At 44.0% G+C, this 22,295-nt stretch overlaps 1 protein-coding gene across 1 annotated transcript in view; it reads left to right on the forward strand.

The window, feature by feature from the left end:
- LOC310702438 (uncharacterized protein) overlaps positions 1–22,295 on the forward strand; it is a gene marked incomplete at its 5' end in the record, with an annotated part of 50,907 nt that overhangs the window by 26,577 nt on the left and 2,035 nt on the right. The window contains 6 exons of the mRNA XM_083493913.1: positions 627–743; positions 1,896–1,970; positions 5,300–5,497; positions 16,434–16,511; positions 17,714–17,801; positions 19,671–19,815. Coding sequence (XP_083350039.1) covers positions 627–743; positions 1,896–1,970; positions 5,300–5,497; positions 16,434–16,511; positions 17,714–17,801; positions 19,671–19,815 — 701 coding nt within the window. The remainder of the gene's footprint in view (positions 1–626; positions 744–1,895; positions 1,971–5,299; positions 5,498–16,433; positions 16,512–17,713; positions 17,802–19,670; positions 19,816–22,295) is intronic.

Below are 22,295 nucleotides of genomic sequence, written 5' to 3' on the forward strand. Positions count from 1 at the left end.
ATCACGTTTGGTCAAAACTCCACTATGACCTGTCCATCTTGGGTGGCCCTGCATGGCATAGCTCATAGCTTCTCTGAGTTATTCAAGCCCCTTCGCCACGGCAAGGCAGTGATCCATGAATGGGATCTTAAGACAGTAATCTTAAGATTAGCTTTAAGAAAAATCAAGTCGGTCAGTTGATTAAGTGCAGGTGAGTCAGTGGTTGCAGAATGTGGATGCCAGACCATTATAGCCCTGAAATGGTGGCCATATTCTGGTGTGAGGAAGAAGACTATGGTGGCCCACATATGGCCCTGTTTCCATTTGGAGAGGGGCACTCCGTTTTCTAGAGACCTGGGAAAGGAATTACATTTCATTTAAGTACTGTCTGCACCGAACTGAAAGCAAAAGATTTCAGGATGTAGTGTTCCATCCTTCTCAACTTTCTTTTGGATGAATGCTGAGGATAATACTGTATCCTTTGTGTAGGCAACTTTGAATTTGGGGTTAGAATCATAGAATCATAGAGTTGGAATAGACCACAAGGGCCATCGAGTCCAACCCCCTGCCAAGCAGGAAACGCCATCAGGTTGATAGAATATGGTATATTCACTGTGATTCCTCACTCCACTCTGTTTTCTTGTAAGTCTCTTCCAGCAGTCTCTACACCCTTGAGTAGATCACCCAGCAAGGCTGGCAGAAGTATTCAACCTGGAGGGACCAACGATTCTGAAAACTGGCTGAAACATTTTTCCATTGCACAGGTACACCTGAGTTTGGCGGCAGTAGTAAGAAATCAGTACTGGCACTACTCTAATTATGCTTTCTCAGCTTTGGAGAGAAGGTGGAAACTCTTGTTAACAGGTTTCTTAGAGAATGAGGCTGACAAAATATATTACTACAAGGTACACAAGGCCTGACAGCCACTTTGTTGTTGTAAAGTCATCTGTACTTTGAGTTCCATATAGTTTGGGGTTCAGATGAAGCTCAGTTCCTGTCTGCTCTGCATGGGGATTTTTATACTGCAGTTATATTTTAATTATTTTGTAAATGAAACAACTTTTTAAATGTGACATCTGTTTGGGTAAAGAATATATGTATGTAGGACTGCAAGTTATTTATTCATTTATTACAGTTGTTCATGTTCTGCAATATTTCCAATATGGTTTACAAGAAGCTTTAAAGCACATTTTAAAACAGCAACAAAAAAATAAAAAGACATCAGGATCCTTCCCACAGGACGATTTAATGACTAGAATTATTTTGGGTCTGCTTAGCAAAAGAAAGATTGTAAGTTTGCCCCTGAATTTGATTAAGAATAGATGCTTATCACTAAATTATTGACCTTTTGATTCAGTAGCTATCTAGTTACAGCTGAAATAGGATTGAAGTGGAGCACACTACGTATTGTACACTCTGGGGAATGTTTTTTTACTTGTGCTAAAACTCAAAATATTAATGTTTTATTGATATGTTTATTATACAATTTTAGGATGTATTCTTAATGTAAATACTAATAGTATTAAATATTCTAAATATGTATTCTTTATATTCTAAATTAATTTAAAATGTCTTAAAGCATGTTGGATTAATAACTCCAGCCAGAAAAGTCTGCTTTTCTTCTAACCTTCTGATCTGTACAAGAAGTAATAATGGCAACTTCTTTTATCACTTTTTGTTTCTCTTTGCACTTTTTATTCTACTCCAAGATTATCTCTAATTCAATATAGCCTCAAAGTTGCACTTACCCAAATCCCATTCATTTTAAAAAGATGTTTCTGTAGCTTTATTTCCTGTGTCTTTTTTAATCATGGATCTACTTATCCTACAGTGCTGTGCTGCTCATAGAATTAATTCTTAATTACTGCTTTTCATTCAGCAGTTTTACTTCACAGATTTTGCTGGTATTTTATTAGGCTGTAGTTAATGAAAGACAGGATGTTGTTGGTTCCACCCAGGCCCTGCTGGAAAGAGAGAACTGCTTTGTGAGGGTAAGAAACAAAATACAGTGTCGGTTTACAATATGTCTTTCTAATGTTTGAGGAAGACCTACAGATATGAAGAAGCCTAGTAGGGCTGGGCAATACCTGGCTTTCCACATTGTGATATATCAGCAGCTAAATACTGTGATATGCTGATATATCATGATGTCTTGAATGTGTCTAGCCTGTTTCTTCCTCCCCATCTTAGGGATGGAAGAAGCAGCTGAGCTACATTGCCCAGCCCTACATGGTGAGTGAGCCCCAAAGCCTCTCCAGTTTGCATGAGCCCAGGACTTCCTTGAACCGCTCAGCTGAGGGGAGAGCCTTCTGCCCCACAGCTGAGCGAGCGTCTATGCTTCCCTCCCAGCTGAGCGGTTCAAGGAAGCTCTGTCACGAGCCGGAAAGGTGTCAGCGCTTGCTCAGCTGGGGGGGGGGCTGAGGCTTCCCCCTGCCCAGCTGAACAGTTTGAGGGTGGCTCTGATTCTGCTCCGGCTCATGCGCAAGCTGGAAGGGCATTGGAGCTTCCTCAAAGGCGCTTACCTGACTTTGCCCAAGTGGGCGGGCTTTGTCTTTCCTCTTGGGGTGGTTGTTTGCTCTGGGAGGAAAGACGCAGCCTTCCCTCCCAGGCAAAGGCAGGCAGGCTGCAGTCAAGTGTCTGCCTTCTCCCGAGTGGGTGGACTGCGTCTTTCCTCCTGGAGCGACCAACTGACCCAAGAGGAAAGATGCAGCTTGCCTGCTTGGGCAAAGGCAATTTGAACTGCCGATACATCAGGGTGGCTGGGGAGTGAACATCATGCTGGTTTCAGACAGTAAATTGGAGTATTGCCCAGCCCTTATGCCTTCTCCTACAACAATGGTTGCTGAAATATCTTTTGAATCTGATACCTTTCACATTTTTTACTTGGGTCTTGAAATGTAGTGGCATTATAGATGTGCTATATGGAAACTACTGTGGGACAAACTAGCCATGATGTTAAATGTATGTAATGGTTAGCATGCTTGCATTTTGTTCCATAAGCAGCAGCCATGAGTGGAGAAAACTGTCCTGGGGCTAAGGAGCATAGTTTTCATCAGGACCACATGGTGTGGGGAAAAGAGATAAAGGCTCCCTCCCCACGTGCCATGATTGCCTCTCTCATGCATGCTATTTAAAGAACAAAATTAGGAATGTTAAATGTGTTGGTTATAGAAATCCCATGTGTCTTTTACCCTGTAAGAAATTGAGTTTACAAATAATTTGCTTTTTTAAGACCCAAATTATGTGGGTTTTAAAAAAGATTTAAAGTTTTTAAAAACTTTAAACATCAGTTTTCATTAGTTTGAACATGACGTTCTCATGCAATATCATGCATGCAATCTCTCCTTCCACTAGCTAGAAAGAATTGGAAGTTGCCATATTCCATTTGTGTTAACTTACCCTTGGAGAAAGGGATGCGGGTGGTGCTTTGGTCTAAACCACAGAGTGTAGGGCTTGCCAATCGGAAGGTCGGCGGTTCGAATCCCCGTGACGGGGTGAGCTCCCGTTACTCGGTCCCTGCTCCTGCCCACCTAGCAGTTCCAAAGCACGTCAAAGTGCAAGTAGATAAATAGGTACCGCTCCAGCGGGAAGGTAAACGGCGTTTCCGTGCGCTGCTCTGGTTCTCCAGAAGCGGTTTAGTCATGCTGGCCACATGACCCGGAAGCTGTACGCCGGCTTCCTCGGCCAATAAAGCAAGATGAGAGCTGCAACCCCAGAGTCGTCCATGACTGGACCTAACGGTCAGGGGTCCCTTTACCTTTACTTTTACCTTTACCCTTGGATATATCTATCCCATGTATTTCCTTCCCTGCTCTTTTATTCTTCTTCTGTACCATTCTACAATTTCATCACCTTAAGCTCCTTTTACGAACTCTGCTATGTTACCTCCACTCTCTGTTACTTACTTGGGCCCTGGGACTGTATCTGACGCCTTTGTCTTGGCCACTCTGCGCCAGGTGTTGTTGGTCATAGTTCAGTTAGGTGAAGAATGGGGTATTGTAGGTTTCCAGCTCCTAGAAGTGAGCTGTTGCAAATGCATCAGCAGCTGGGCTGTGTACGTCTTCTTGCACCATGTGTACCTTGTCTTGGCTCCACTACTCACATAAGAATAATGGAGTTGTTTAGCTCAGTTGGTAAGAGCATGGTGCTGATAATGCCAAGGTTGCAGGTTTGATCCCCGTATGGGACAGTTGCATGTTCCTGCATTGCAGGGGGTTGGAGTAGATGACCCTTATGGTCCCTTCCAACTACAATTGTATGATTCTATAGTCTTTATGGAAGCCTTTATAGTCTTGTATGCTACTTTTGGGAAATGCCAGTATGTGTGATGTATTTGCCCATCAAACATGCCTCACCTTGTTCTTTAAGGAGGTTCTTGGCCAGAGAGTACATCAGGATATCATAGTGTCATCATATATTTAGCTGGTCTGGCTTCTTATTCAGGTCCTTGGCACCTGTGGAGTTCCAGCCAGTTAGTGTGACAATCCGCTCCATTCCAGAATTTCAGGCATAGTCTAGCCCATCCTCTCTCATCCTTGAGTCCCCAGATGTTGTTGGACTACAACTCCCACCACCCCTAGCTATGAGGACCAATGGTCCGGGATGACAAGAGTTGTAGTTCAACAACATCTGGGGATTCAAGGTTGAGAGAGGCTTGGGTTAGCTCCTAAACCTACCCTCATTCTGGTCAGCCCACCTGTGAAAGCCACACTGTCAAGATTTTCTTCAAAACTATAATAGCAAGAAATAAAAATTTTCAAAAATCAACGAGATTCTCATAAAGTATTCAGGAGTCCTTAAGGCCAAACAGAATTGTGGCATGTGGTCTGTATATTTTGCATCTCTCAACTATGAAATTATAGCCTTGCTGTTAATTAGTTTATTCCTATCTGCAAAGCAACCTTTTCTGAATATGCACTTTTTCTAGTTAAGAACATTGTGTTGTAGTACTGCTGCTTTACATGTTACAAAAGTCCTACAGATAAGCTGTTTCTATGTAGCAAACCATACACAGTAGTAATCTTCACATTCAGTTGTCATATGATTGGCTATGGTTTCAAAGCAGATATTGGTACAGCAAAAAAACAAAGTATGCAAGTTTCAGCGTAGTGGTATACAAGTTGGCTACACATTTGATTAAAATGCATGTCTTTTGTGTACAGATATTTCAGTGTGTCAAGCACCCCTTGTGTTTCAGTTGATTAATGACTTGTCTCTTTCCGATGTCCTTTGTTTTTGAATAGTGTCTGGTTTAAAGTAATTTGTTTTACTGGTTCATAAGCGACCCAGCTTTGTTAACAATAGTCTCTCTGTCAATTAGGAAGTAGACAGGTATTTGAAGCACAATGATTTCTTAGCTCTAAGGAGGAGGGAAATGCTGTACAAGAAGTGGTTTGAGAATGTTTCAAGCCCGCTGCTGCAGAAAATTCAGGACAAAGTTGACAACCAGTCAAGTGAAGAAATAGAGGAAAGGAAGCGAAAGCAGCTCTCCCTTTATCTAAACTACTGTAATAAGAAGGTATTGATAAAGAAAAATGTTTTGTTACTGAAAGGCATTTGGAGGGATGTTAGCAAAATTGTAAAGTTTGTTTCCTTTGACTAAGGTTGGGATCAAAATTGTCTGTATAGAATGAATAGTTATTTTAATAGCAAAGGCTCACAGAACATGCCTTGAGCTCTTACAAGTTCATTGTAGAGAAGTGTATTTGTGTGAGGAAAATATATTGTTTGTTGTACCAGTTAAGAGTAAAAAGAATCAAAATTTCAGGTGCTCTAATGAGCAACCCCAGTGGTTAATGTAACCCTCAGAATGTTTACATGTAGTCTAGACAATTGAATGGCTCAGTAGACTTAGATTGTGTACTTTTTATTCAGAACAGCTTACGAGCATGGGAGGAGACAGTGTTTATCTGAAACATAAATCTGAACTGTGGTGCCATCTTTTAAACAAAGTACTTCAGCATTATCTGGGTTTGAACAGACAAATTGAGGACTCTTATTTCAATTTGTTTAACAGATATAGACACCTTTCCTTCTGCACTGAAGACTGATTTGGTTTTATTTTGTAAATCAATAATTTTATTAAAGATTTTCACAATACACTAAAATAACAGCTCCAAAAACAAAAAACAGAACAAGTAGCATATGGAGTCTTCTCCTACAGGCAATTCTCACCCCCCCACTCTTCCCTGGGATCCCTCCTTTTTCATCCCAGCCTCTCACCCTGGGGGAGATTTGGTCATATAGGAAAGCGCAAGTTACGGGTGCAGGAGCATAACAGTACAGAGTATGGCAGTCAGGCTCCTTAGTGGCTCTCAGTGTTTGCTTTCCCCTTGCCACATTCCAGAATGAGTGGGACCCACATACTGTGGTTTTCCTTTCAGTAGATAGATGTGTGTGACTAGCAGAGAGGGGAACATGGAGGTGGATGTGTGGCATGTGCCAGTGTGGTGTAGTGGTTAAGAGCGGTAGTCTCGTAATCTGGGGAACCGGGTTCGCGTCTCCGCTCCTCCACCTGCAGCTGCTGGGTGACCTTGGGCCAGTCACACTTCTCTGAAGTCTCTCAGCCCCACTCACCTCACAGAGTGTTTGTTGTGGGGGAGGAAGGGAAAGGAGAATGTTAGCCGCTTTGAGACTCCTGAAGGGGAGTGAAAGGCGGGATATCAAATCCAAACTCTTCTTCTTCTTCTTCTTCATGTTCTTTGCTAGTTGTATATATTTCATCATTTGCTAATAGAATTGCCAAGTGTATTGTTGGTTCATCAAATTGGATAAATTTTGTTTCTTCAAATAATTAAATGACTTCTTCACAAAGGACTTTGTATACAGAACTAGGGAAATATAGTTGCATGACAAAGGCAGCAAACTGTAAAAAATAACTGGAGGGAAGACAAGCCCATATTTTGGAGGGAAATAGTGTGGGAACATTAATGCAGAGCAAAGGGAATTGGATTGAAAATTCCAGTTTGCAAACTCAATGAAGTAGATGGAACTGGACAAGTATACCTTAAAGGATGAAACAAAAAGCCTAGCCATGGAGCCATGGTCAGATAAATATTTGGATTTGAAACACAGATAATCAGGTTCAGGTTGATATTATGGACTCATTGCATAGCTTTGAGCATTGCTATTCTCCATCCTCACTCCCCATTTGTAAAATGGGAATAATAGTAACCTATCTCACAGGTTGTTGTGAGGGTGGAAAAGTGCTATATAGGCAGGTATAGAATTGTTGTTGTCACCCATCTGTCTTGGGAGACAGTGGAAGAGTGAACCATTGGGAGATAAGTCAAACTGTTGGAGAGTTACAGCACCTGCTGTGGCTATAGAGACTGATACAGGAGAGACATGTTTTATTGCAGGTGGGGCAGATGAAGGAGTCTGGTTTTGCTGCTACAGGTACAGCGTGGCATTTCTTCTCTGTGCTCCTCCCAGCAGTCAATCCTTCTCTGGTCACTGCTGTGGATACACAACCTGTCTGCCTCTTGGCACTGCATTCGTCTGTAAGGGATTCCCTCATGGCAGAGTTCATGTTGCCAGCCTTCATGTCACATTTGCAGACATCTTTGTAACACAGAGAGGGTCTGACAATGGGCCTGGTGCTTGAAGCCAGCTCTCCATAGAGCACGTCCTTGGAGATCCTGCCATCTTCTATTCTGCGTACATGACCAAGCCAGCATAGACATTGTGGAGATAGAAGTGTGAACATGCTGGGAATGTGGGCTCGGGAGAGAACATTTTTGTTTGAGACTCTGCCCTGCCATCTGATGTCCAAAATCTTCCTGACACAGCCCATGTGGAAGGCATTGAGACATCCCTCCTGGCAGGTGTAAGGTGCCCATTATTCACTTCATAAGCAGCAAGCTGAACACACAAGTCCGATAGACCTCCATCTTGGTATTGGAAGTTAACATCACATGGTCCTAAATCCTTTTGGAGAGGCAAGCCATTGCCATAGCTACTTTGCCAATACGCTTGTCCAGCTCAGCATCAGTGGAAAGGTTGCTGGTTATGGTGGATCCCAGGTAGACAAAACTGCCTACACCTCATGCGTATGGTAATCAAAGGTGATGTCTATAGTGCTGGCAATGTCCTGTTTGAAAAAATATTCTCGTCTGCACATGGCGCCATGAGCAGCAATTCCCTTCTTCTGTCTTCTGTCTTCTAACTGGCTTCAGGTCAACTTGATTACCAGACTGTCTGAGCAAAAGAACTTCACAAATCGGGCAGATATTCTCTTTGTTTCTCTACGCTATCTTTGATAATGAGTAACAGGAATACCAAAGGAAGGAAACAGGAGCTGCTGCCAGTTCAGCTGCACAACTGATGGCAGGGGAGACTGGAACAGACCTGAGCTCTGGTGTTGTACAAGAGATCTTAGCAGCTCTCAAGCCAATTCAGAAAGATCCAGCTGAGATTGAGTCTGATATGACCGCTCTTAAAATAGAAGTTTCAGAGATGCATAAAAAATGGATGATTGAGCAGTGTTTGAACACACACGAGAGGATTACTGAAATGTATCAAAGCATTTCAGATAAACATTCAGATCCCTACTGGAATCTCAGCTGTGGAGGAATAATTTGAAAGTTATCAGTCCTCTTCCAAAGGCTCAAGCAATTGAATTTAGGGGAAAACTCAGCTTAAAAGGCTTGCTGAAAATGGAAGGTCTTAAATGGGCACCAGAAAGATTACAGAGACAGTGTCTGTCGAATATTCGAGGGCAAGGAATTCCAAATGGTAGGTGCCACAACATTAAAAGCCTGAGTCCTACACCATGTGAAATGGACTTCCCGATAAAATCTTCCTGATAAGTAACTACAGGAGGCCCTCATCTGCAGAGTTCAGCTATCAATTGGATATATAAAGGGTATGACAATCTTTTAGGTACCCTGGTCCCAAGGTGTATAGGACTTTTATACACCAAGACTAGTAGCCTGAACTCATCTCATAACTAACTTGCAGGCAGTGCAATTATTTCAACAATAGGGTAACTTGTTGGTGATAACCTGTCCTGTGAGCAGTTGAGCCACTGCATTTTGCACCAACTGCAGCTTTTGGACTATCCTCAAGGATAGCGCCACATAGAGCGTGTTGCAGTAATCCATGGTGTTTGTTTTAAGGAATGAGGCAGATATTTATTTATTTTGTTTTAAGGAATGAGGCAGGGATGCTTAACTTTGAGAGCACCCCTGTTTCAATTCTTGCAAGGAGAATTGAAGTGAGCATAACCCATGTCAAACAGCTCCTCATCATGGTTCTGCTCACTCCCCAGGACCTCTGCTAGCTGCTACGCTGTCTATTCTCCCTTCCCCACAGGAAAAAAAATAATGTTGGGGAAGGGATAGTAGTCAGCAAGGCGCCATGTTCTATGTGAGCTCAAGGCACACAGGAGAAGCCTGCTGATGCCCAGTCAAGAGGTCAGGCCAGGAGTTGAAGTCCCCTGCAGGACCTTGGAGAGTTCCCAAGGTCCTACTCTGGTAGCTGTATGAGTGAGTGAGTCTCTTGACTAAAGCCTACAATAGGTTGGCTCTGTCTGCCCAGAGGAGCTGGGTGGCTTAAGTGCCCTTGCAGCCATTGGCTGAGGTGACAAGGGTAACCATGAGAGGGTGCTTCTCTGAATCAGGGATGGGTGCTAGGGTGGCATCCTCAGGTCCTTGAGTCCTGAAGATGGTCCTGGCAGTTCTTCCCCAAAGATGGGATCAGAACATTGTCCTTTTCAGCCTATGACACAGTCTTTGGCTTGTGAGTCATGGCAAAGAGGTCTGATGTCTTTCTTCTTTCAGGCAAGTGACACTGGCATTGTCATTTTCTTGGAATCATGGAGCTTGTAGTTCATTAACTCAAGTGGCGAAATACACTACCAGTACTTCCTGTCTTCTTCAGAACCTTGTGCTTCCTATTAACTTACCCGGCTTGCACATGTCCCCTTAGGATGTAAGCAGGTATAGGAGGTGGGGAATGAGAAGAACAAAAAACAAATGCTCTCCAAATTCCTCCTCCTATAGGTCTTCTCTCCCTGTCCTGCCTTGAACACGCTTGTGACTGCATGGAATTTACTTTTTCTTTCTTTTTACTTGTAACGCATGTTTGTATTTGTAACGGACAAACCTGATGCTACTTCCAATGGTTGCTGGAGGCAATGTTTTCCACACAGCATGGTGTCTTTCTGAAGTGGGGGAGGGCCGGGAGACTGGAGGTACCCACAACTCCTCCCACCTAGTTGCTCTTTGCTGGTACTGCTGGTTCTCTCCACGGCGGGACGCGTAGCTGCAGATGGGAGGAATCAAGAAAAGCCTTTCATGCTTCTGTTTTAAATGTGTTGTAAGTTGTTTTAGATCTTTTTGTATAACACATGACTAACAAGGTTAATAACTAAATAACTAACTAAAAAATAAAAACCCCATGCATCTATTTTCATTACTTTGTTTTTAGGAAGACCAAACCCTCATTTTGCCCACTGTGAAACATGTTTGAAATGTTTGCTTTACTGGAAGTTCTTGGGTGCATAATGTTGTGGACAAAAAAGTTTTTTTAAAAAATGTGTGTGCGCACAGGGAAACGAAACCTGCACATGTGTCATGAAGGACCTGGTGTCTGGAACTTCCAGATAAATGCACCAAAAACAAGAAAGAAGTTAAATGGAAAAAAATGGATAGTGCGGAAGCACTGTTACCTCCGAGGATGTGGACAGGCTGCTTGGACAAGTGAAACCGACCACCTGTCTCCTTGATCCTTGCCCATCCTGGCTGATAAAAGCGAGCCGGGAAGGGCTGGGCGATGGGCTCTGCGGGGTGGTGAATGCTTCCCTCTGTGAGGGAGCCTTCCCAGACCCGCTGAAAGAGGCGGTCATTAACCCGCTTCTTAAAAAACCATCTTTAGACCCGGCCAATATGGCCAACTATCGCCCAGTCTCAAATCTTCCATTCTTGGGCAAGGTGATTGAGCGGGTGGTTGCTGAACAACTCCAGGCACGCCTGGAGGAAACAGACCATTTGGATCCCTTCCAATCGGGATTCAGGCCTCACCATGGGACTGAAACTGCCTTGGTCGCGCTGGTTGATGATCTCCGGCGGGCTAGGGACAAAGGTGAGAGCTGTTTCCTAGTTCTGCTGGATCTCTCAGCGGCCTTTGACACCATCGACCACAACATCCTTCTGGTCCGTCTAGAGGGGCTGGGAGCTGGGGGCACTGTTATACAGTGGTTCCGCTCCTTCCTCCTGGGCCGTGTCCAGAAAGTGGGGGGGGGATGAGTGTTCAGACCCCTGGGCTCTCACTTGTGGGGTGCCTCAGGGTTCTGTCCTCTCCCCCATGCTTTTTAATATCTATATGAAGCCGCTGGGAGAGATCATCAGGGGGTTTGGGCTGGGTGTTCATCAGTATGCAGATGACACCCAGCTCTACCTATCCTTTAAATCAGAACCAGTGAAGGCGGTGAAGGCCCTGTGAGTGCCTGGAGGCGGTTGGAGGATGGATGGCGGCTAACAGATTGAGGTTGAATCCTGACAAGACAGAAGTACTGTTTTGGGGGGACAGGGAGCGGGTTGGTGTGGGGGATTCCCTGGCCTTGAATGGGGTAACGGTGCCCCTGAAGGACCAGGTGCGCAGCCTGGGAGTCATTTTGGACTCACAGCTGTCCATGGAGGCGCAGGTTAACTTTGTGTCCAGGGCAGCTGTCTACCAGCTCCACCTGGTGCGCAGGCTAAGACCCTACCTGCCCGCGAACTGTCTCGCCAGAGTGGTGCATGCTCTGGTTATCTCACGTTTGGACTACTGCAACACGCTCTACGTGGGGCTACCTTTGAAGGTGACCCGGAAACTGCAATTAATCCAGAATGCGGCAACTAGACTGGTGACTGGGAGTGGCCGCCGGGACCACATAACACCGGTTCTGAGAGATCTGCATTGGCTCCCAGTACATTTCCGAGCACGATTCAAAGTGTTGGTGCTGACCTTTAAAGCCCTAAACGGCCTCGGTCCTGTATACCTGAAGGAGCGTCTCCACCCTCATCGTTCAGCCCAGACACTGAGATCCAGCGCCGAGCGTCTTCTGGCAGTTCCCTCATTGTGAGAAGTGAGGCTACAGGGAACCAGACAGAGGGCCTTCTCGGTAGTGGCGCCCGCCCTCTGGAACGCCCTCCCATCAGATGTCAAAAAGATAAATAATTACCTGACATTCAGAAGACATCTTAAAGCAGCCCTGTTCAGGGAAGTTTTTAATATGTAATGCTGTACTGTTTTTAACACTGATTGGGAGCCGCCCAGAGTGGCTGGGGAAACTCAGCCAGATGGGCGGGGTATAAATAATAAATTATTATTATTATTATTATTATTATTATTATTATTATTATTATTATTATTATTATTATTATTAGCAGTAAGCTAGGGGAAGCTGAGAGCAGACAAGAATATAGCACAGATAGATCTCCTCAAGTACTGCCCACAATTGTCAGTGAGAAACATTGAGATAGACACAGGCATAAAATTCAGAGTTCTCATATGTGGGCAAAAGCACATGCAGAAAAATCAGATTTGTTCAATCCACATGCATGTTTACACCCTAATATGGGCAAAGCTTAAGTCACTGTTCTTTGAAATATAATGCCGTTCTACGTAAGCAGTATCATCGCTTGCCCTCTCCTCCTGGCTTTGCTTCTTGCTAATGAAAATACCCCAAAATTAGCAACTAACCATGGAGGCCAGTGAGTGGTTGATCAGTGGTTGGGTTTTGTAGAGAGAGAGAGAGAGAGACTCAAGAGCACGGGATTAAACAAAAAGACATAATCCAATATTGAAAACATGTATGACGGCACATTTTCCAATGTACACAGCTTTCAGTTTTTAAAAATCAGTTTTCAAATTTCATACTCTCTTTAGGGCTGTGTACTACCATATAAAATTACTTGTGGTTGCTTATCTGTTTGCATGTTTGTGGGCAGACACAGTTTTGAAGGACAAGAGTCCTTTTCTTTTGGAACACAAAGCAAGCAATTACCTACCCAGCCGTGTTTCACAGATGAAACTAGTGTATCTGAAGAAGTGTGCATGCACACGAAAGCTCATACCAAGAACTAACTTAGTTGGTCTTTAAGGTGCTACTGGAAGGAATTTTTTTAGATGAAACTAGAAACGCAGTTATTATTACATGTTGCTGAAGATGCTATCCTGTCTGCTGCATACTGTATAATTTATGCTGCAACAGCTTGTTTCCAACAACTTGTTCCCTTGTTGGGCTATAAAAGATAGAATTAACAAAACTCTGAATGGCCTTCAGTCTGTTCATAATGAACTTCAGCTACTGCTGTGTGAAATGCCCTTAGAGTGCCCACACTTGAGCGCCTGAGGCAAACTTCAACCACCCACTCAGATATTTCTGAAGACCTGGTGCAGGTTGCTGAAGCCTGAAAACAGAGACCAGCCGTTCACACTCATGACATTTCAACAAAACATCTGCAAAAATTGGGTCAGTGATTTCATTTATTGGGGGGTGTAATGTAGTAGAGAAAAGGGGCTGCGCCTTGTAAATAGGGACAGGTGGAGGTATATTTACAAATGATTCCTAGGATTGGGTCCATATTTTCTATTTTTATGTTGTGAACTGTCCTGTGATCTTTGGATGAAGGGTGGTATACAAATAATATATATATATATATTGTCTAGTAGCATCTTAGAGACCAACTAAGTTTGTTATGGGTATAAGCTTCTGTGTGCATGCACACTTCTTCAGACAGTTATTTTTATTTATTTCGACTATGTCAGACTAACACGTCTACCTACCTGAATCTAAAATAAATCAGTATGCACCTTTTATACAAAGGAAGAGCGGCGCTTACCATACTGGAATTGTAATTTCCTTATATTAGCTATTGCCTTCTGTGCTTTTCTGTTCATGTATTTGTTTTGTCCTTTGCTTGTGTCTTCCGTTCCGTTAGGCTTCATCTGATCCTGGTTCCCCAGCCTCCCTTTGTGTGCTTCTTCCTCCTTTCCACCCACTTTTTGAGTCTTCTTCCTCTGGCTCATACTTTCCCTCTTTTCTGCCCCCATTTCCATTTTCTCTCCTTTCCGTCTCCCCTTCCACATCTCCACCAATCGTCGTTCTCCCCTCCGTCCTGCTTCCTCCCTCAGTCCCACCTCATTTCTTTCATCTGCTTCCTCCAGTTCCCCCTTTCCTCCACTCGCCTTCTCTTTTCTTTCAGTCTCCCTTCTTACAGCTGACCTCCTCAGAACTGCCCAGTCCTTCAGCTGCTTTGCAAAATGTCTCCCTGCCTCGTCTTCCTGCTGCTCCTCCAGCTGCTGCTTCTGAGCCGCCTTCTGACGCTTCAGCTTCTGAACTATCTCTACCTACGCAGCAGCCTCCACCTTCAGAACACGAGCCTCTTCGTGACTTCAGCGCTTACCATTCCCATAACCCTTTCTTTCTCCCGATACCTCCACCGATCCAGTCCTACAGGAGATATCAGGCTCGGCACAAGAATAGTGACACTACAAAATATCCTTGAAGACGGAAGACACTTGGGGTCCCTTCAGTGCCATGGCCTGCAAAAAGCGCCAGCCACGGTAGACAAGGTTCAGGGACTCACACTTTCTAATGTTTCTCATGTGTTCTGTCAATGCTGCTGATGAATTGTGTGGTGAGATACTCTGTATTCAGTGTTACCTGCACTATGGATATCATGAAGTGAAAGAGAGAACCAAGCAGGACAGTTAAGGACATCGTTTATCAACTGTCTGATGCAACACTTTGACTCCAAAAGGTGTGTACTACACAAAGGTGTATACCATACAAGATTGTAAGCTCAATGGAGCAGGGATGTATCCTACATTTGTTTGCAGGGCTACAATCCTTGCAATGAAATGAAAGCTTAACTTGTGTTTCCAAGCTGTGTATTGAAGGCCTCACCTGTTTGTGATAACGCCCGAGCTACCTGGTTTGTGATGTGGTTTCTCCTGTGAATGCCATTGGCAAAAGACTCCTGTGCTGCACTTAAGTGGCGATGCCAACTTGTTTTTGTTGGAAAGCCTTAGCTCCTCCATGGAGCTGCAGATTGCAAGGTTTCTTGTTTTGGAGCAGATATACAGGCTTAAAGATAACAGTACGGTGTAGTTTTGTCATGTGTCCCACTCTTTGATTAAGAAGTTATTCAAATAAAATGTTCAGCACAATTTTTTAAGCATACTTAGTACTGACAACTTCATTTTTTCAGACAAAGTATTTCTGTGGGGGGAGGACTATGTCAGATGGGAATATTTTTTTAAAAAAGCTTCTCTCTTGCCTCATGGACTGTGATGGCTTATGAATGTTCTTCGCAAGAAATACCTCTGCTCACTCAGATACACACACACACACACACACACACACACACACAGTCTTTATTTTACACATGTACAGGCAGCACATTGCAATCATGCATCCGAGTCCTCCGGCTCAGATTCTGGGAGTGGCTTATGCCAGCTCCTTCTCCAACAGAAAAGGCGGGGAAGTTTAACTTGATGCCTCTTCTCTTTAACACTCTCCTTTCCCTGGCAGATGGAATAGGCATTGTTTCACTGTCTGTGCCAGAACTTCCTGTGCGGTGTTGAGGCTCTGGCTCCACATCTGGAGCCGCCCCGCCTCCTGGTGTTCCCCTCTTTCCTCAGTCGCCACTTCCTGCCCCCCTCCCTCTGCCTGCCTGCTCCTCCCCTGCATTCTCTGGCAATACCATGACATGGGCACATGCTGTTTTCCTCCTGAAAATACCTCACAACTTATTTTTACTCTGAAGTTTCTACTTCATATAGTGAAGCAAATAGCCCCTTTTGATAAAAACTTAGAGAAGGAAGCAGTGTGAGGAGAAAGGTTTATCTCAGGGTGGTCCAACCCACAGCCTGAAGGCCGCATGTGGCCCATGAGGCCTTTTTTGGTGGCCCTTGGTAACATTTGACACCCCACCAGCCCTAAAACGCTTTCCGCCTTTGTGAAGAAGGTGGGAGGGCTCTAGGACCCTGCCAGAGCTTCACCCCTTCCCGGAGGGCTGGCGGAGGGCTTGTCAAATCCACATGGGGCCCCACACAGATGCTTTTTTTTGGGGGGGAGAGAATTGCTGGTGATAAGTACACCTTAAAAAATATGAGCTTAATGCTATATGTAATTTGACATTTAGTGACCACAAAACCTGTTTTTGGTAACAGAGAGCTTAATGCACATAATTCGTAATTTGGGGACTATTGTACAAAAAATGACAACCTTGGTAATGCTGAAAGATTAAAAAGTTACTATTGTGACTTGATTTATGAAATCAATGGTGCCATTGATGCATTAAGTTGATGGAGTAAATGCTAGCTAAATGTTGAGGTACTGTGGATATTCATCTACAAGACTTTATCTGAAAGGTATACTTTAGGGATTACACAGAAAATATTAGCTACCTGCTATTATTGTTGCAGCCATAGCTTGACGTTCACTTTTTCTTCTTTTACAGGGCAGTGCATTTTTAGAAAGCTATAATACTTCCTCTTATGATCCTTTCTTTCTGAAGTGTTCTACAAACACTTGCAAGGTAGGAAAGCCAACCTGCTGAATTTATTGCATGTTGACGAAGCACTGATGAGAATTGTATTGGTTTCTTGGCATCATGGGCAGAGCCTGTGAAGGGATGTGTATGCATTAACAATTTTTACAAATTAAATAATAATAATAATAATAATAATAATAATAATAATAATAATAATAATTTATTATTTGTACCCCGCCCATCTGGCTGGGTTTCCCCAGCCACTCTGGGCGGCTTCCATAGAAACCAAAAATACACTAAAATATCACACATTAAAAACTTCCCTGAAGTTCCCTTAAGATGTCTTCTGAATGTCAGGTAGTTGTTTATCGCTTTGACATCTGATGGGAGGGCGTTCCACAGGGCGGGCGCCACCACTGAGAAGGCCCTCTGCCTGGTTCCCTGGAGCTTTGCTTCTCGCAATGAGGGAACCGCCAGAAGGCCCTCAGAGCTGGACCTCAGCGTCCGGGCAGAACGATGGGGGTGGAGACGCATTCACATTGTGAATTATTTGGCAGTTTAGGGAATTGCCCACTGGCAAACACACCTTCACACACTTGACCTTTCCCATCAGGATCCTCACATTTTCTTCCCCACCCTTGGACATACACAATTCACATTTAATGAATTCCCCACAGTACTGTGGCTGTGGACTTTCTTTTCTCAGTTCCCAGTGGCTTGAATTTGGACTTGGGGGTGTGGGGGGGGGAAGAAGAAGAGTGGGAAATGGGAGTAAACTTAACACTTTCACAAGAAGAAGAAGAAGAAGAAGAGTTTGGATTTGATATCCCGCCTTTCACTCCCCTTCAGGAGTCTCAAAGCGGCTAACATTCTCCTTTCCCTTCCTCCCCCACAACAAACACTCTGTGAGGTGAGTGGGGCTGAGAGACTTCACAGAAGTGTGACTGGCCCACTCCAAAATCTGAACTTGTTCTTTTAAGCACCAAACTATATATGCCATAAACCAAAACTTCTCTTCTGAAATGTTTTTATATATGTTGGAAGCCACCTGGAGTGGCTGGGGCAACCCAGTAAAATGGGTGAAGTACTACTACTATTACTACTACTACTATTAATAAAACAAGCTGGAAAAATACTGTGCGCTGTGTAACGTTTATGTTTGGTTGTTCATGTGCTGTGAATGTTAAGACTTCATAAATAATTTTTAAAAAGGAAAGGAAGTAAGAACTTGCCTGTATTTTTAATAGGTTTCAGTTCCACCTTTATACGATCCCTTGTTAAAGGAGATACGAGGAAGATACCTTGAGGCTGGCATTATTCAGCAGTGTGACACAGGTATAGTTCTATGCTGCAGTGCTGGGCTGTGGGCTTCTTCTGGGACGCATCCTGTTTCGAGACTTAATGCCCAATAGACTAGTTCCCCCCAACCTCAGATATGTTCTATTGATTTTGTATAAAACAATAGAATAAAGGCAACACGAATAAACCCACACACCCTGGTCTCTCACAAATAATTTTACATTGTTAAATCCCATAAGTAATAAGGACAGAGAAGCACTTAAAAAGAGAATTATCTGATGTATCCTCTCCAGAACCCAGCATGAGCACTGGATGGCTTCAGACTCTTGGAGGAAACACCGTATTTTTTGCACCATAGGACGCAGTTTTTCCATCTTAAAAACTAAGGGGAAAAGTCTGTGCGTCCTATGGAGCGAATGCAGGGGGGGAGGCAGGCAGGAAAAGCCCCCAAGAGCCACACACAAGCTTTGCGGGCTTTTCCCCAGGAGGGAGAAGGGACTGACGCGGCCAGTCAGTCCCTTCTCCCTCCTCTAGAAAAGCCTTGCGCAATCTCTCCAGTCGTGGGAGGCTGTGCAAGGCTAAAGAGGAAGCCCGGGCAGCGAGTGGGATGGATCGCGCTCGCTGCCCGGGCTTCCTCTTTAGCCGTGCGCGCCTCTCCAGCCGTGGGAAGCTGCACAAGGCTAAAGAAGCCAACTTTTTAAAAATCTCTATCTCTACCTCTTTTTCTTTTTTCGTCCTTCCTCCACCCCCTTATTTTCCTCTGGATCAGTGTTTTTTTCTAGATTAACGTTTTAGTTTGGAGTGGGGGAATATTATAAAAAAGGAAACTTTGCAGCTTTTATTTTAGTATACAATAAAAACAGATTAAACAAAACACAAGAGAAGGAACTAGCACAGAAGAAGAAGAGAAAAGGGAAAGAGGGAGGATCCAAAGCCATTTAACAGAGGTAGATCTTAACCCTTGCCTCACCTGGGAGCTTCTCTGGGCAGGAATTCCCTCGGCTTAAGTGGGGTGAGGGAAGAGTGGCAGGTAGGGGGGTACCTATCTAGACAGTGAAGCCACGTGTCTCTCCATTGAAAATTGGGAGTGGGCATTGTGTGAAGTGGCTGTGGATCTCCTGCCGCAGAAGTGTAGGACTGTATAGAGTTGGGAGGGCCACCCGAGGGTCATCTAGTCCAGCCCCCTCACAATGTAGGAATCACAGCTAAAGAATGCCAGGCAGATGGTCCCCCAACCACTGCTTAAAAACCTCCAGTGGTGGAGACCCCCAACAACTTCCGAGGTCACAGAATTGCAGGGTTGGAAGGGAACCCCAGGAGTCATCTAGTCCAGCCCTGGTGGACAGCGGGCACGATCCATCCCATTGTGCAAGGCTAAAGATGCTGCTCAAGGCTAAAGAGGAAGCGCGCAGCCTGTCCGTTGCTCTTTGGGGCTGGGGGGGGGAATAATACTTTTTTCCTTGATTTCCCCCTCTAAAAACTAGGTGCGTCCTGTGGTCCGGTGCGTCCAATAGAGCGAAAAATACGGTATTTATAAAGGAAAAGAGTGGGAACTTTGCTGCATCAAACATATCTGGCTTGGCTTGGCCTTCAGCACACATCATGGGCTGGCCTTTCCACAGGGGCTAGGCAACTATACCAAGGGTGGATATAAAAGTCGGGATCTGTTTTCCGTCCTCTGGCTATGGCCATTTTGACTCGAGATACAGGATGGAGGAACTGAAGGATGCAGATATAATCACTTAGGTTCGTTTGGTCTTTCCCCAAAGTTTATGAAGTGGTAAAGTTGGTGGTGCTATATATCTGAGAGGAGTGAATTTGACCTTAGTTTTGCCTTTCCCTTTCTCTCTGAAAGCAGCCAGTCCAGTTTATGGAAATAACCTTCATGCTTTTGACTTCCTACAGGAAAAGTATTTTCCTCCAAAGAGATGAATGAGCTCCATAAGGCAGAACTGCCACTCCTTCCGTTGAGTCGGCAACTTATGAATCCAATAGAGTGGTTAAAAATTCCAGCTGGGTACATAGAAAGTGAGATTCGTCAAAAGAGCCGGTAAAGTTTGTCACTGCTTTTTAAAGAAATTCTCTTTATTCCATATTTCACACAAGAGGGGAAGTAGAGCTGTTTTATGCACTTACCATGGAACATGTGAATAACATAGCCAGTGGTTTTAATTTAAAAGCTTAAATGTGTGCATGCTTTCTTTTCCGTTGAAGAAAGGGCTGTTGGTTACACCTAAGGCAGGGATGTCCAACCTGTACCTTGTGATCTACCAGTAGATCCCTGGCTGATCCTGGTAGATCGCGGGATCCTTATCATGTACAAAAATTTATGGGAGAGAAGCTAAAAAACTGTGCAATCCTCCCCAATAAAGCTCAACAACTCTGGGCAGTCCACCCACCCCACGCATGCTCCTCCTCCCTCCCAGGATAATGGGTAGATCACTGCCAGTTTTTTTATACTGGGAGTAGATCACGGTATCTTGGGAGTTGGACATGCCTGACCTAAGGTGTTTCGTCATCTGAACTCTCCATCTTCTAAATGCTGTCATAATCACAAAGCATAAATGCATTCATCTGTACTGTTTCCCCCCCTGAAACCATCATTAACCAGGAATTGGCTGGCATTTCCTTGTTTGACTGACCAGTACTCACTCATTATCTGTTTGTTTATAGATGTGGCTCTTTGAGGAAGTTGACTACCTTTTGATTTTTATCTTTAGTCTACTTTCTGAGAGTGGGCAGGTGTTTTGCCTGTTTGTGAGGGTAGGGAGTATCACCATTTTTAGTAGCGATTGCCTTCCACTGCGTGTTTTTCAGTTTTCTCAATTGAATTTGCAGACAGCCCTTTGCGCCTCAGTTTTCAAATGTTTCGGAACTTGAACAGTCTTTCGGAACAGATTACATTCAAGAACCGAGGTACCACTGTAGCGGTTTTCTGGAAATAATCTATTTCCAAAGCCAGGACTGCAGAGTCTTCAGGTTTTGGGCAAATGTTGGCAAATGTTCTTATGAACCAGTGGCTCAGTCATAATAAAATCTCTTGGAGAACTCTGCATCAACAGAAATCTAGTGTACAGATCAAGGGAAGTTGTAGTACTGCTCTACTCTGCCTTGGTCAGAGTACACTTGGAGTGCCATGTCTGGTTCTGGGCTATTGACAAGCTGGAACATGTGCCCAAGGTGATCCAGGGTCTGGAAACCAAGCCTTATGAGGAATGGTTGAAGGAGCTCGGTATGTTTAGCCTGGAAAAGAGGAACCTGAGAGATATGAGTCTCCTTCTTTGGAGGTCTTGAAGCAGAGGCTTGACAACCATATGTCAGGAGTGCTCTGATGGTGTTTCCTGTTTGGCAGGGGGTTGGACTCGATGGCCCTTGTGGTCTCTTCCAACTCTATGATTCTATGATGGCTGTCTTCAAATACCCATGGTAGATGGAGCCAGCTTGTTTTCTGCTGCTCCGGAGGGTAGGACTCAAACCAATGGATTCAAATAAGAAAGGAGATTCCAACTAAAAATTATGAAGAACTTTCTGAACATACGGGCTCCCTTGGGAGATGGTGGCCTCTCTTTCACTGGGGTTTTTTAAACAGAGGTTGAATGATCATCTGTCAGGGATTCTTTAGCTGTGATTTCTGCTTTCCAGGGGGTTGGACTGGATGAACCATGGGGGGTTGCCTTCCAACTCCACCGTTCTATGATTCCAAGGATCTGGAAGTGCTTCATGTGACACTCTATGGCTTGGAAAGTCCCTCCCCCCCTACCCTTGGAGTGCTGGTCCCTGAGACTTGGTTGCAGCTTGCATTTGAACCCATGTTCAAATTGTGTAAGTTAAACACACACGTGTTTAACTTACACAATTTAACAGAAGGTGGCAAGCTTAAAAGCTCCTTTTGCATAGGGTTTTCCTGGCATGGATTATTTTTTTAAAATATTTTTAAAAATTAATTTTCATTTATAATAATCCAATAAAAACCACATTAATACAATACCAAATTATAATACAGTTAAAAAAGCCAATTATCCAATACCAAATTAAATAATTTTGAATGACTTCCTGTGTTCTGGATTTCGGGGAATGATGTTCTTATTTCGTCCTGCTCCAATACTCTTAGTTAGTTCAAATATAACAGTTCCGATCTTTATCCTTTATTTTAATAGCCACTGATCTGATGACTTTCATTCATATTTAACTGTTCCATATCCATTAATTTTGCAATGGGAGTTTTTATCCTGTAAATTTCTGTGTGAAATGTTTGTTTTACGTTCGTTTTTACTCTTCATGTTGTAATCCATCCTCAGCATTTTCCTTCACTTTCACTTTCTGTCAAGGACTGCAAGTCTCACTGTGTCACACACCATTTTACTTATCCTTCAAGACAAAGAGAAGTCTGGCGTCTCGCCATAGCCCCGGGCAGATATCCAGAATTAACTTCTTTGATCCCTCTCCTATCTGTTAATAAGCTGGTATCTTGCTGAAGGCATGATAAGTCAGAACCAAAGCCCTCTTTACCATTCCGTAGGTCAATGCCAC

Source organism: Podarcis liolepis (assembly GCF_965112155.1).
Source record: "Podarcis liolepis genome assembly, chromosome: 3".
In the NCBI taxonomy this organism is placed as follows: Eukaryota; Metazoa; Chordata; class Lepidosauria; order Squamata; family Lacertidae; genus Podarcis; species Podarcis liolepis.